General features: G+C 30.5%; 1 protein-coding gene across 1 annotated transcript; it reads left to right on the forward strand.

The window, feature by feature from the left end:
• Positions 1 to 575: 575 nt before the first annotated feature.
• On the forward strand, positions 576 to 15,531 carry LOC114332205 (nicotinate phosphoribosyltransferase). The gene has a single exon (XM_028281955.2). It carries the CDS (start codon positions 742 to 744, stop codon positions 2,371 to 2,373), a length of 1,632 nt encoding a protein of 543 aa, XP_028137756.1. The 5' UTR covers positions 576 to 741; the 3' UTR covers positions 2,374 to 15,531.
• Positions 15,532 to 16,061: the final 530 nt, after the last annotated feature.

Here is a 16,061-nt window from a genome sequence, read left to right on the forward strand (position 1 = left end):
ATGTATCAAACGAAAACCTCAGGAAACTATCAACATTTTGACAGGAATATATTCTGTTAACCATGATGGTACCAGAAAAAGCAGATTTTTGAAGTTATACTTCTTTAGGCGGCGATTGGGAAAAATGTTGCTAGTGAATTTTTATAAAAACGACAGTATGAACTACGCGTACACAGACAGTATTAAGTTAGTTGCTAAATCATTCAAGTTACGTATGTATCAGTGCAAATAAGTGCGAAAAAAATATATTGGTGTTTTTAGTAAATATATTTATTATAATTTTTGTGTCTTTTTATTTGTCTAACGCACAGTAAAAAATAGATTTATAGTAATTTGTTATATCCAATTGGAATTAGTTTAGGCCGTAAATAAAAAATGTTAGTGAAGCTATGTATTTCCTGAAATTTTTTAGTGTCTCTTTAATTCAAGTTAACGCCTTAGTTCTTTAATGTCTATCACCAAATATACACATATCTGTATGAGGTGTTGTCTATGCGGAAGTGTAAAAATTATTGAATATTTTGACTTCTGCGCTGTACTAATCGACGAAAAAGAGACAGCAGCATTTTTGAACAATATAAAATGCCAGAGTTCAAAACGTTCAAATCATAAACAAATAAGGTTATGTAGAGGACGAGATCTAATTAAATTTTTTCGCAAAGAAAAGATTTTTCGAAAAAAATTAGTGTTGTCAACAGTTTGTGTGTTTGTTAGTGGCATTGAATTCAAGTGGTGTACAAGATGACGGACGCGAATAATAAAAAAATAGGGCAAAATAGTATCGTCCAACCCCTCCTGACTGATTTATACCAAATAACGATGGCCTATGCCTACTGGAAGACAGGAAAAATCGACGGATACGCAGTATTTGATCTCTACTTCAGAAAAAACCCATTCCAAGGAGAATTCACAATTTTCGCGGGCCTAGAAGAGTGTCTTAAGTTCCTCGAAAAATTCAAATATTCCGAGAGTGACATCGAATATATCAAACAAATATTGCCAGCGTCAATAGAAGAAGAGTTTTTTGACTACTTAAGAACAGTCACCGCAGACCAGATCAAATTTTATTCTGTCAATGAAGGTACAGTTGTTTTTCCTCGAGTGCCTCTAATCCGAATAGAAGGTCCGTTGGTTATAGCTCAACTTCTAGAGACTACACTGTTAAATCTAGTGAACTACGCTAGCCTAATGGCTACAAATGCAGCTCGATACAGACTAGCAGCAGGCAAATTGAAGTTGTACGAGTTTGGTCTACGACGAGCACAAGGTCCTGATGGAGGTTTGTCTGCATCTAAGTATGCATACATTGGTGGTTTCGATGGCACTAGCAATGTCCTTGCAGGGAAACTATTTAACATTCCAGTTAAAGGTACACACGCACATTCCTACATTACATCGTTTAATTGTTTAGAGGATATAACAAACAGAAACCTTGTGCCGAAGAATGGTGGGGAACCCAGAGACTTTTTCGACTGTGCATTAAAGTGGAGAGGAACTATCGCCACCCTATTCCATGTGTTAGTTTCAGAAGTTAGTGATGGGGAGTTTGCAGCTTTTGTATCCTTCGCTTTAGCAATGCCATCTGGTTTTATGGCACTTGTAGATACTTACGACATCAAACGAAGTGGTTTGATAAATTTTTGTGCAGTGGCACTGGCGTTACATGACTTTGGGTATGAGGCAATAGGTATAAGACTAGACAGTGGAGATTTGGCATATCTTTCAGGTGTTGCAAGAGAATATTTTGAAAGGATTGCAGCTGACTACAATATTCCATATTTTAGTAAGTTAAATATTATGGCTTCAAATGATATAAACGAGGAAACCATTATAAGCCTAAATGAGCAAGGGCATTGTATAGATTCCTTAGGTATTGGTACACATTTAGTAACCTGTCAGAAGCAGCCTGCCCTAGGTTGTGTGTACAAATTGGTGGAGTTAGATGGTGAGCCGAGGATTAAACTCAGCCACGATGTGGATAAAGTGACCATTCCAGGAAAGAAAAATGCATTCAGACTCTATGGTAATACTTTTTCTTTGATAGATCTTTTACAGAGAGCAGATGAATCACCACCAACCACAGAGTCTAAAGTGTTATGCCGACATCCATTTGAAGAATCCAAACGAGCTTATGTTATACCTTCAAAGGTCGAGAACTTACTTTTACTGCAGTGGAAGGATGGTAGAATCATCAGGCCGTTACCAAACCTCCAGCAGATCAAAGAAAATGTCAATAAATCCTTGAAGATACTCCGGCCTGACATCAAAAGGAGCCTCAATCCCACGCCATACAAGGTTTCAGTGAGTGACAGTCTTTACCATTTCTTACATAAGCTGTGGCTGGAGAATGCCCCCATTGGGGAGCTCTCCTGATATGCATGAACAACTTTTTCATTCTTAATCGTTTGAAAAAGTACAAAATAATTTAAGTACAAATTGTTGATTGACTTAGTCACAAAAAGGTTTATTAGTGTTAGAAATTTGGCTTAAAGATTGTTATCACACAAACGTGGGTCCACAAATGATTTTATTTGTACTTATGTTGATAAATGTTGTTAATTAGTTGTTATTTTTTTATATTTACAGCTGTGTTCATAGAGAGACCAACATTTTGTTGCTAAAGGTTTTCGACAAATTTCTTATAGTAAATGTAGGTCAGTATTAGAGTTGCTATCAAACATTCATGATTTCTTTATATCTGGGTTTTCTGTTTCTTTTTTATTTGACATATACAGGGTGTCCAGAAACTCTACCAACAAACGAAGACAGGAGATTCCTCAGATAATTTTAAGACAATTTAACCCAATTCACCTAGTCCGAAAATGCTTCTTAAGGGAGCTAGAGCTCTTTGAAGATGGCGTCATGAAATTAGTTTTTCTTAAATACCTCCAGAACGCTTCTATTCAGAAAAACGAAAATTGGTATGCTTATTTACTTTTCAGAGATAAATCGATTCCATCCATTGCAAATTTCTAGTACCGGTCATAGGCGTCCGTTTTGGGTAGAGCAACAGGTATTTTATCGCATAACTTTTTTGTCCTTAACTTTTATGGATTTTTGACACCGGATTATTAAATTGTGAGGTATTCTAGTACTAAAAGGTACTCTTGCTTTAAGTCGGTAGGACACACCGTTTTCTAGAAAAATCGATTTGAAAGTTTTTCGTTTTTGGAATTTGGAAAAAAATTGAAAGAACTTTTCAACAAAAAACGAAGTATTTTACCAACATAAAGTAAGAGTAACTTTTAGTACTCGAATACCTCATAATTTAATAATCTAGTGTCAAAAATGCTCAAAAATTCAAGACAAAAAAGTTATGCTATAAAATAACTGTTGACCTACCCAAAACGGACGCCTATGACCAGTACTAGAAATTCGCAATTAATGAAATCGATTTATCTCTGGAATATAAATAAATGTACCAGTTTTCGTCTTTCTAAACAGTTTTTTTTAATTTTTTTTTTTATTTAAAAAGTGAAAAATTTTAAAATCGATTTTTCTAGAAAACGGTGTGTCCACCGATTTAAAACAAGAGTACCTTTTAGTACTAGAATACTTCACAATTTCATAATCCAGTGTCAGAAATGCATAAAAGTTAAAGATAAAAAAGTTATGCGATAAAATAACCGTTGCCCTACCCAAACGGACGCCTATGATCGGTACTAGAAATTTGCAATGGATGGATTAGATTTATATCTTGTAGATAAATACGCGTACCAATTTTTGTTTTTCTAAATAGAAGCGTTCTGGAGGTATTTAAGAAAAACTAATTACAAGACGAAATCTTCAAAGAGCTCTAGCGCCCTTAGGAAGCATTTTCGGACTAAGTGAATTGGGTTAAATTATCTTAAAATTATCTGAAGAATCTCCTGTCTTCGTTTGTCGGTAGAGTTTCTGGACACCCTGTATGTGCACTGTAGAAAGCAAGTCATATAAATAATCACATTGATATATTATTGGAATATTAATTATAGGTAAGCCAGTTCTTTTACACACCAAACGTCTTTTATTCGATTATAAATATATATTCTTCAAAGTTAAAATGTATTTTTTTTTAATATTTTCAAACGGCCCGAAAAAAAAACGTACAAAAAAACAATTCGCTTCAAATAAAATGTTTTAGGCACACAAAATAAACATTTCTCTCTTGGTAATTTTTCGAAAAGATTTCATTCTGAGTTGTTTGTAATTTTTTGTTGAAAAATGCCTTTAATTTGTGATTTTTGGATTTTTTTTCAAAAAAAGTAGGTATTGTCCTTTCCATGAGCATTTTTCAGTGCGTAACAAATGATAGGAAAAAGGGTAAGTCCGTGATAATACACATTTATGACATTTATTCTAACATGACATTTTAGTTAAATCTGACAGTTGTCACATTTTATTTTCAATTTGGAATAAAAACAAATTGAATGTGTTTCTTGCATTTATAAAATGGTATTTTCTTTGATTTGTATAGTCTTATAAATTATACAGATTATATTTGTAATATTATTATCTAATTTAAAAATAAATAATTTTTTTTATTATGGCGCCATCTAGCAACAACTAGAATAACTAGAATAAATGTTGTAAATGTCTGTAATCACAGACGTGCCTTTTTTTCTGTCACATACAATTTAATGGGTTAGAAAGAAATCGAAAAACTGTGACGCACTGAAAGATGATCATGAGAAAAAAAATACTGAGTAAATGAAGATAAATGAGAAATCTTCGTTTAAAGGCGTAGGCGCAAAATTTTGTTCCAATGCTATTTAAATGCATTCATTTTTTTTAATCATGAGGAAACTAATACTTATCTGTTTTTGAAAAATTTAAACTCAGAATGTAAGATTACATAATTACCGAAGGCTGAAAGTCCCTGAAAACTTATACATATAATTTTTATTTTAATAAGTTACAAGGGTGAAAAAAAAAGAGAAAATTTATTGTAATTTTTAATTTTAAATAATATTTCATTGAAAAGAAACTTTTTGTTATTCTTTCGGCCCTCGGTAATAATGTAATCATTCATTCTGCAAAAACATTTATTAGTTTTCTCAGGATTCGAAAAAAATAAATGCATTTGCACAAGCATTGAACCAAGATTTTTCGTCTACCCCCATAAATTGAAAACTATGTTTTTAGCAAGATAGAAACGACTTATCGTTTTCAAATTATTTTTACGTCTACTTTAGGATTTAAAGATTATAAATAGGCCTGGATCCCGCGTACCAAAAAAAAGTTGATTAATAACAAGCTGAAAATTTGTTAATAGCTTAACAGTGTCTAGTCGGACAAACTTTCATGTACGGGAACACTGGAACAGGGGAAGTTTTAATTGTGGAACAGTTTAAAAATTTGGAACATTAGGTTACAATAACACCCCATGTATTTTCTCGGAAGAACTTCCAATTGATATGTTACTGTTTCATTAAACTCTCATGCAAAAATCAGACTGCTATTTATTACCAATATAATTCCTGTCACTTGACATGTTCTTCGTGTTGGACTTATAAAATGCCCAGTTGGTGATAAACACCAGTCTGATTTTTGCATGAGAGTTTAATGAAATGGTAACAAATCAATTGGAAGTTTTGTCTGACAAAATACTTGGAACGTTTTCGTAGGTCTGACGTTCCAGATTTTTAACCTTTTCCACAATTACAACTTCCCGTGTTCCAGTGTTCCCGTACATCAAAGTTTGTCCGACTAGACACCGTTAAGCTATTAACAAATTTTCAGCTTGCTATTAATCAACTTTTTTTTTGGTACGCTGAATCCAGGGCTAAAAGCTTTTTGTAGAATTGCAGTTCATTTATTTTACAAAAAATTTTTAGTTTGTACCTACATGGAATTTCAAAAATCACTAATTAAGTAAGACATTTTTCGAAAACTTACTTACTAAGAGAGAAAAAGTACTTATTTCGACGAGATACGCCTAAAAAATTATTCAAAGCGATTCAGGAAATTGTTTTAATTTTATTTATTTTATTATGATATTTGATAACAATTTCCGGCCACTTGATAAATTTGAAAAAAAATTGAACTTTGAAAAATATATACCTAGAATCGAGTAAAAAGGTATTTTGGATTAGAAATGCAAACAAAAAATTTAGTCGGTATATTCCATTTCCAAGCGTCTTTATAGGGGTAAACCGCTCGTCTGTTGGCTAATACCTAGTGCTTCTGTGCTTTATTATTAAATGTTCATTGTAAAAATTATTCTACTGATTCTCTCTTATTTAGAATAATATATAGGGTAATTCATTTAGGACGGATGGTACTATACTCGACTTTACAGGGAGTTTAATTTGTTTTTCATTTTTGTCAGATTCCAGTTTTTAGTCAGTCCACGGGAATTTAACCCATTTATGCCCACAACTATTTTTGTCAAATATATCAATCATTTTCTCAAGAATTTAATAAAATACCCTAAAATGCATTGAAAAATTACTAAAAAAATTTTTCAAAAACTGATTTTTGAAAAACATGCTGGGTCGTCAACGACCTGTTGGGCACATAGGGGTACAAAATAAAAATAATAACTTTTATGCAATAACGTTTTATTTTACTTTATTTTTAAAACAATGAAGCAGGCATAGATTAATTGTATTACTTAAGGCTTAAAATAGTTTGTGTGATAATCTTTGAAGAATTTATCGAGGAGTGGAATTTCACATTTATCGCATGCATTTGTAGTTTTATTTGAACATACACGAAAGCTGCTTCTTTGATCACCAGTAATAATTAGATGCTGTGTTGATGGGGATGGAGCAGGAATTATTGCTATATTTTGAGGTGCAGTAGAACGGATAGAACGACTGTCATTTTTATATCCAAACTGTTGTGGTAGTGTCTAAGCATTAGTTACACAAACATCCAGCACCCATATCCATATTGGAAAGTAAAATTTTTTTCCACACATTTTTATACTGTACCTACTTCGAAATGTTGTTGTCCATCAAGTCGACTCCGCCCATAAATTTGTTGTATTGCGAAATTACAAATGGTTGATCTATTTGAATTTTTAGTTTTTGTTTTGGTGAATATCAGCTTGCTTTTTAGATTGGCTCCGTTCCATGCTCATTAGATAACATGTTTATACAACAATTATTGTAGACCTAAACGCACAAACAATAAAAAGAGTCGATTTTTTTGGCCCAGAAGGCATCAAAACATGATTGTTGTGAAATTCTGACTTAAGCCATTTATCCCAAACATCAGTGATATATCATCCGATATAGTCTCACTATTTTCAATCTATTTCATCCAGAATTTCTGCAGTAGATAATGGTTTCTTACTAAAAAAACATTTTCTCATTATATTTCATGTGCCCAACGGGTCGTTAACGACCCATCAAAATATAATATTATGTTGTTCTGAAGCTATTTTCTTGTGGCATTTTTATAATCAAGTACATTCAAATGGGAAATAAGCCACAATTTTACCTAAAAATGATTTTATTTTGACAACGACACCCGACTTGGGCGTCGAAACGTTAATAAAATCATTTTTAGGTAAAATTGTGGCTTATTTCCCATTTGAATGTACTTGATTATATAATATTATATTTATGACATAATAAATATCAAATTATTTTTGTACTGGTTTGTTTTTTAACCAAGAGGAGTGATTCAAATTTACCGCGCTTTATTGCTTGTTTGTAATTGGTCCAACCGCAGGCAAGTTTACTCCACTGTTATAAAATTTTGACACTAATGACATTTATCAAATTTTGACACTAGTGACATTTCATAGGTTAATTAAGTTATATCGGCGATTTTTGTATTTTCTGTGTTATTCTTTTAATTTTTAGATTGTTAGTCTGCTTTTATATAAAACCAGTTGTTTTTGGAACTCTTTAGTGACGTATTAATTTAATATAATATTTATGGATTACCGTTGAGGGCCGACTAGATCAACCAAAAAAGAAGATGCATTTGGTTATTATTCTAGTGACTTTCTTGGGTGTGAATCTGTCTTTTTAGTTTACTCCTCCTGGTTAAAAAAATAGTAATATTATAATGTGTTAATACAACTTATGTTTAACTATATAAAATGAATTTAAATAATAAAATGACTTATTTAAATGTACTTACACATGTTTGAATGAAGCCATGCTGTGAACGTTTAGTCCAGGGTAATAAGGTTTTTTCCATGTCACTCGAGCAGCCCGGGTACTGAAGCGTTTTTTCGGCAGGTAATACCTATAAGAGCAAATTGTAACTATTTCCTGCGTAGGATCTGGCGGCCATTTTTATTTATAAACAATTAAGTGTCAAAAAATGGCATTTTTCCCTTTTTTTTCAAATCAATGGAAAACAGTGAAACTTATCGTTTTTTGAGTACAAATATCTTTGAGATTATGGAAAAAGCTTTAAAATGACGTATTACAAAGTTTGATATACTCATTTATTGTTAATATAATTGCGAAAAAAGGTCGAAATTGCAAAAAAAATTAATTTCGCAATATCTGTTGTAAAAATTAGTGTATAGCTTTGAAATTTTTGTCATATAAGGGTTCTTTGGTGCTTAATATGTGATAAACATTTCAAAGCGATTCATTCAATTGTTTAAATTTTATTCAAATTGTTTATCCCAGAGAGCATTTTTTTTACAATAACATAAGTCAGAAAAAAATGACGTTAGAACCATTCCACAGGTGTCAAATGAAAGAGCATGAGCTATATTTTTAACTTGGCTTAAAAAAAGTGAATCAAAAATGCATTTATTAGTAATAAATAATTATGCAAAAGTATCGTAAATCTTTCCTTATAAACTTTTTATTTTGTTATATAAGAAATTATATATATTTATTACAATTTTTTATCAATTATGATATAAATAACATTACTTGGTAGATGTGCACTTAAACAGGGTAAAAAAGTTAATTTTTTTGGAAAAAGTTATTCAAAAAGTTTATAAGGAAAGATTTACGATACTTTTGAACAATTATTTATTACTAATATATGCATTTTTTATTCGCTTTTTTTAAACCAAGTTGAAAACATAGTTCATGCTCACTGAGATAAACAATTCGAATAAAATTTAAACAATTGAATAAATCGCTTTGAAATTTTTATCACATATTAAGCACCAAAGAACCCTCATTTCACAAAAATTTCAAACCTGTACACTAATTTTTACAGCAGTTATTGCAAAAATATTTTTTTTGCAATTTCGACCTTTTTTCGCAATTATATTAACGATAAATGAGTATATCAAACTTTGTAATATGTTATTTTAAAGCTTTTTCCATAATCTCACAGATATTTGTACTAAAAAAATCATAAGTTTCACTGTTTTCCATTGATTTGAAAAAAAAGGGAAAATGCCATTTTTTGACATTTAATTGTTTATAAATAAAAATGGCCGCCAGATCCTACGCAGGAAATAGTTACAATTTGTTCCTATAGGTATTAATTGTCGAAAAAACGCTTCAGTACCCTGGCTGCTCAAGTGTCACGAACAGGGTATATTTTTGTCTTATTACCCTGGCCTAGTTATTCAAGTTCTATTTTGATGTACACTCTACGAACACTACGAGCGAAATAAACGGTTTTGCACTAAATAAATTGCTTACTTGTATAGTCAGGAATGAATTTGTAAACCAACAGCGACTGATAAATTCGACATATTTGCTTGAAACATATTTTTGTTAGTTGGGTCGTTAACGACCCGTTATGCATAAATGGGTTAAATATTCTACAATATAGCCACATCTCAAATGCTTTCAATTTTCTTCACATATCTTCGTTCAAGCTTCTCGATTCAATACCATAACAAAGTACAGAGAATACGTAGCGTCGCAGCATTCTTAATTTTATTTCAAGATAGAGATTGTGACTCTTAAAGAAGGCCCCTATCCGGTTGAAGGTGCTTTTTATTATGGTGCGTCACTCTTTCTATCGGGGTTTAGTTGACGTTCTTTTTAGTCCAGGGCGCATCTGTTTTGAGATGGACGTTGAGAGGTGACTCAAATTTTTTTGCAGAAATTGCTTGAAAATAACTCAATAATAATAGTTGAGTTATCCTCCCACTCAAAAAGGTCCGGAACATTGTTTAAATAATCAAAATGTCAAAAAATGAAGGAAAAACTCCATTTTTTTTCTTCGTTTTTTGATTATAACTTTAAAAGTATTAATTTCCGAGAAAAGTTTCACCGACATAAAAGTTGCGTAATTAAATTTCCTACAATAAAGGATTGGTTAAATATTTTAAAATTGTCACCCTTGTTGCAAAATAGCAATAATTGCGAAAAGAAAACATAAAAAACAAGTATTTCAATTTTACGTTTTTCAACAATTTATGCTACACTTAGTACCTTCATATTTCACCCAGAAGAACTTTATGATATAATAGAATAATACTGTAAATTTCATTAAGATCGGTTGAACAGATTTTGCAAAATCAATTTTGCAATCCAGCTCGCAAAAACATATTGTTTTGTATATTGTCATCTTGGTCTGTGTTGATATTTCTTTGTTATTAAGGAATCCTCTATTTAGTGCTTGGAATAGTTTTCCTGTGTTTTTCATTCTGTTGTTAAGATCGTCCTCGATGTCTCCTTTGTTGTTGATTACCTACTGTTCCTAAGTATTTGTATGAATTTGTCTGTATTATTTTTTGTTGGTCTATCATTACTTCTATTTGATCTTCCGTCCCTTGTTTCCTTGATATTTTCATTATCTGAGTCTTCTCTTTGTTTACGTTTAAGTTGTATTTGCTTGCTTCTAGGTTCCATTTATCTAAGTTGTATTTCAGTTTTTCTGCTGTTTCCGCAATTAATACTATGTCGTCTGCAAATATACACATCTCAGCGTTTATCATTTGCATTCTATTCCAACCGATGCAGTATTTCTTGAAAGTTATCTTACATTCTTTCACTATCTCATCTATTACATTTATGAGTAGCACTGGGCTGAGACTTCCCCCTTGTCTAACTCCTTGAGTAGTTTCAAATGGTTCTGACTGTATATTTAACATTCCTACTGTATTTGTTGTTTTCATGTATATACTCTTTGTTGCTTCTATTAGTTCTTCACTTACTTGCTTCTTCTTTAGGCTTTCCCATATATATTTTCTTTTGACTGAGTCGAATGCTTTTTCCATGTCTATAAAGCTCACATATATTTCTCTATTTTTCTTTAATGCTTTTTCTATTACTTGTTGCATGGTGAATATATGGTCTTGTGTGTTGTGTTCTTTCCCGAATCCACTTTGTACGTACAACAAATAACCAAAAATAAACTACTTATAACGGGTTTTTTTTCTAGAACCAGGTTCTATAAAAACCATTTCGATATAATATGTAGACTGTCGATACAGTCATAGCCTCCTTAAGTACTTACTTTAAGTAAAAAATGTAATAAACAAAAATCTTGTTACGCTGTCATCTTTTTGAGAGAATAAGAACATAGTATTAACAGTTGCCTAAATAATACGGTCACTGATATAGCAGGTGTATGGTCAGGTAATATAACAAATTCTTTATGAATAAGTATTTTCATTGACTTGCTTCTTCTGTTTCTGCCAATTTCACTTTTATCTTTTCATTGTTGTCACTATAATCGAGAACCCAGCTATTTCTTTAAATTGTTTGTTGTATGGTTTAGGTTATTTATTTGTTTTTTTTTATTATCATCACTTTCTGCTCTTCTGTTTCGATTTGAATTGTGTCTATCTTAACTGTACCTAAAGAGGTTTCGAAATTTCTTCAAGCCATGTTAGTCCAGGGCGGATCTGTTTTGAGATGGACGTTGAGAGGTGACTCTAATTTTTTTGCAGAAATTGCTTGGAATTTGTCCATATAATAATAATTGAGTTATCCTCCCACTCAAAAAGGTCCGGAACATTTTTTAAATAATCAAAATGTCAAAAATGAAGGAAAAATTCGATTTTTTCATCGTTTTTTTATTATAACTTTCAAAGTATTCACTTCCGAGAAAAGTTGCACTAAAATAAAAGTAGCGTTATTAAATTTTCTACAATATGATTGGTTAAAATTTTTTTAAATTGTTACTCTTGTTGTAAAATGGCAATAATTGCGAAAAAACAAGTATTCGCATTTTACGTTTTTCAACCAAATCTGCTACACTTAGGACCTTCATATTTCACCCAGAAAAACTTTATGATATGATAAAACAATACTGTAAATTTAGTTAAGATCGGTTCAATAGATTTTGCAAAACAAATTTTGCAATCCAGCTTTCTCAAAAAAAATTCATTTTTTCAAAATGTTGCAGGACTGAAAATAAAGCAGATATCAAGTTAATTTTTTTTTTACAAATAGAAGAATACTGTGCCTTTCATTTGAAATTTTCAAAATTAAAATCGGTTTAACTACCACGACATCAGGAATTTTTTTAAATAAACATTAATTTTTGGTGCTACGCGCAGGACAGCGGTGTTCGATTCACACTAGTTGATTTCCACCAAAATTTCTTCCAATCTTTATCTAATATATTATTTTCTTACTCTATATTTTGTTGTATGTTCATATTTTAATTCCACAAAAATCAAACTAATTTGTTTATTGTTTGTGAAAAATTGTTTAATCAATTGCATATGTTTAAAAATAATACAATTTTAATATAGTTAAAATATATGAGCAAAGAAAGTGTTTTGCTAACAAAAGGGGTAATTTCAAAGGACAGAGTATGTGTTTTTATTTTGCAATAAACAAATTAATTTATTTATTTCGAATTGTACTAAAAATTAAAATTTATCAATCATTATCAAAGGTCATTGGAATGCCCAATCAGAGCGAACGTATCCGCTGTCCTGCGCGTAGCACCAAAAATTAATGTTTATTTAAAAAAAATCCTGACGCCGTGGTAATTAACCGATTTTAATTTTGTAAATTGCAAATGAAAGGTACAGTATTCTTTTTATACGTAAAAAAATTCAACTTGCTGTTTGCCTTATTTTCAGTGCTGCAACATTTTGAAAAAATGAATTTTTTTTGCGAAAGCTAGATTGCAAAATTTATTTTGCAAAATCTATTAAACCGATCTTAATGAAACAGTATCGTTTTATCATATCATAAAGTTTTTCTGGGTAAAATATGAAGGTCCTTAGTGTATCATAAATGGTTGAAAAGCGTAAAATGCGAATACTTGTGTTTTTATGGTTTTTTCGAAGTTATTGCTATTTTGCAACAAGGGTGATAATTTTTAAAATTTTCAGTTAATCCTATATTGTACGAAATTTAATTACGCAACTTTTATGTCGTTGCAACTTTTCTCGAAAATAAATACTTTTAAAGTTATAATCAAAAACCGAGAAAAAATCGAATTTTTCCTTAATTTTTTTACTTTTTGATTATTTAAACAATGTTCCGGACCTTTTTGAGTGGGAGGATAACTCAAATATTACTATATGAGTTATTTTCAAGCAGTTTCTGCAAAAAGATATGAGTCACCTCTCAACATCCAAATGTACTAATATTTTTACAGATGCGCCCTGGTCTATATTTATAGTTTGAAGTACAACTACAACATATGCATTTAGTTTGAATTGTAAGATTGGACAGTATTCAAATTTGGTCTCCACTTGTTAGACACTAGCAATACAACCCCACATTAGCGATGACAAATTATCATTTTTTTAAGTTATGCTTTAGATCTTGGTTCTAAACAAATTAAAGAGCCTTTGCTATTTCTACAGCAGTTGATGTAAGTTTTATTGCATAAAATAACGACTTTTAAAGTTTTCTCAAAAAAATAATGCATTGATAAAGTGTAAGTTTTTTTTATCTTGTTGCTTTATGTTTTGTTGATTTGAAGTTTTTTTGACCTCAGTATTAAATATATCATTGTAATTAACGCACAAATCGACATACTATTTAATTATTTTGTAAAGGTAAAAGATCTATTCTATTAAGTGATAGTAAGAAACAACTAAGTTAAAAATTGGTCTGAAACTGCATGGCCTATTGTAGAAATGGAATAGATAATTTATTTTGTTTAGAATAAAGTGATAACCTAAACTCAAAAAAATCTCGGGGTAAATTTAAGCTAATGTAATAGACCTTAGATAGTGTTATTTATAGACAGAATCATTTGTGGTTTTTGAGTGTCTAAATTAGAAGAAAGAGCTACTTAAATAGGTATGTAATGAGGTATCACACAAAGACAACAATATGACGATAGATTCTAATGACGATTCTAACAAAGATTTTGTTTCTAATGCAATACCAAAAAGATACGATAGTGTTTATACATATAATAATGAACCAATTTTTGTACAATATTTTTATTGTTTTGATCCAATTCTTGTCAAAGTAAGGATGTGGGTATAAAAAACTGATACCACTGCATAATATTATTATGGACTAAGTGCTAACGGACAAAATGATGTATCCAAATTTTTTTCATTATATGAAAGAAGTGACAAGTGAGGACTATCTATTATGGTTATATTGAATTTGAGATAGGAGTAAGGTACAAGACTCTTTATTACAAAAAGCCTCAGAAAATTAATATAATATGAAATGCATATACAGTGAGCACGTAAAGGTTGGAATAAATTCATTTTCTCGAGAATGGATGAATTTGGAAAAAAATCCCGAAATAGGTCAATTTCTATTTTTAAATTAGGACTTTTTGGAATATACATCATACTAGTAACGTCACCCATCTGGGCGTGATGACGTCATCGATGATTTTTTTTAATGAGAATAGGGGTCGCGTGATAGCTCATTTGAAAGGTAATTCAATTCTCTATTCAGTAATATAAACATTAACATAATTATTTATACAGGGTGTCAAAAAAAAATTTTTTTTGGATTAAATTAATTGACATAAAAAGAAGAATGTATGTAATTTATTTAATTGAAAATGCATTTTACTGCTCTCAGAAAACTGACAAAATGTTTATTTGAAAAATAATCATTGCTTTTCGCTTAAATTAAATGTTCAAACTGTCACGAGGTTGGTGGGTGGCGGCTTTAATATTGAATTTAAGCAAAAAACAATATTTATTTGCCAAATAAACATTTTTGTCCTGTTTTCTGATAGCAGTAAAATGTATTTTGAATTAAATTAATTACACACATTCTTCTTTTTATGTCAAAAAAATTTAATTCAAAATTTTTTTTTGGACACCCTATATAAATAATTATTATTAATGTTTATATTGCTGGATAGAGAATTGAATTACCTTTCAAATGAGCTATCACACGACCCCTATTTTCATTTAAAAAAATCATCGATGACGTCATCACGCCCAGATGGGTGACGTCACTAGTATGATATATATGCCAATAAGTCGTAATTTAAAAATAAAAATTGACCTGTTTTGGGATTTTTTTCCAAAATCGTCCATTCTCGAGAAAATGAATTTATTCCAACCTTTACGTGCTCACTATATATGAAATAAAAATATTAAGGAAGCTATATCATGCAGGTATTACACTATGTTATTATGTCCGAATTCTTATTACTATTTAGCATTTACAATGACTCTTTCGGTTGTATCTTTTTATCTCCACAACCTTACTTAAGTATCACCTATTATTATAAACAAGAAATATATATTTACCACATTAACTGGTGTTGATATTTTTATATTTTCTAATTAGCTAGATTAAGATTCCCTATGAAAAGATTGGTAAAAAAAACATTATAAACATTATAGATAACGTGTTGGACATTACGTCATCAGTGTTGGCGCAAGGACGTAATCGAAAATACAAAACGAGGTGACTGGACAACTCATTTGAAAGGTCTCGTAATCGCCTTTACAACGATATATCATTCGAAGACTTATTTACACAGAGTTAACTGAAATTAATTTACCTATGTACTTTGAAATTTATAATGATCTATGAATCTGTCAACTAATAGACGTCAAATTTTTACTGTTTAAGTTCAAAACTTACAGAAACAGAACGAAGTAAAAGTTAATCGTGATTGGTTGTGGATATAATAATAATAATAATAATAATAGCGTTTATTGTCCAACAGAATCCATTTACAGGACAAAATATTACATAAATAAAAAATTAAATAAAATATTAGTAATTCATAGGTATCGATAATAACAAAAATTTTACAAAACTAAATTTGAATCTAAAGAA

The sequence above is a fragment of the Diabrotica virgifera genome, chromosome 1 (genome assembly GCF_917563875.1).
Source record: "Diabrotica virgifera virgifera chromosome 1, PGI_DIABVI_V3a".
In the NCBI taxonomy this organism is placed as follows: Eukaryota; Metazoa; Arthropoda; class Insecta; order Coleoptera; family Chrysomelidae; genus Diabrotica; species Diabrotica virgifera.

Bases quoted from the DNA above. Each gene is read 5' to 3' on its own strand.
- LOC114332205 (XM_028281955.2), top strand. From the start codon at position 742: ATGACGGACGCGAATAATAAAAAAATAGGGCAAAATAGTATCGTCCAA.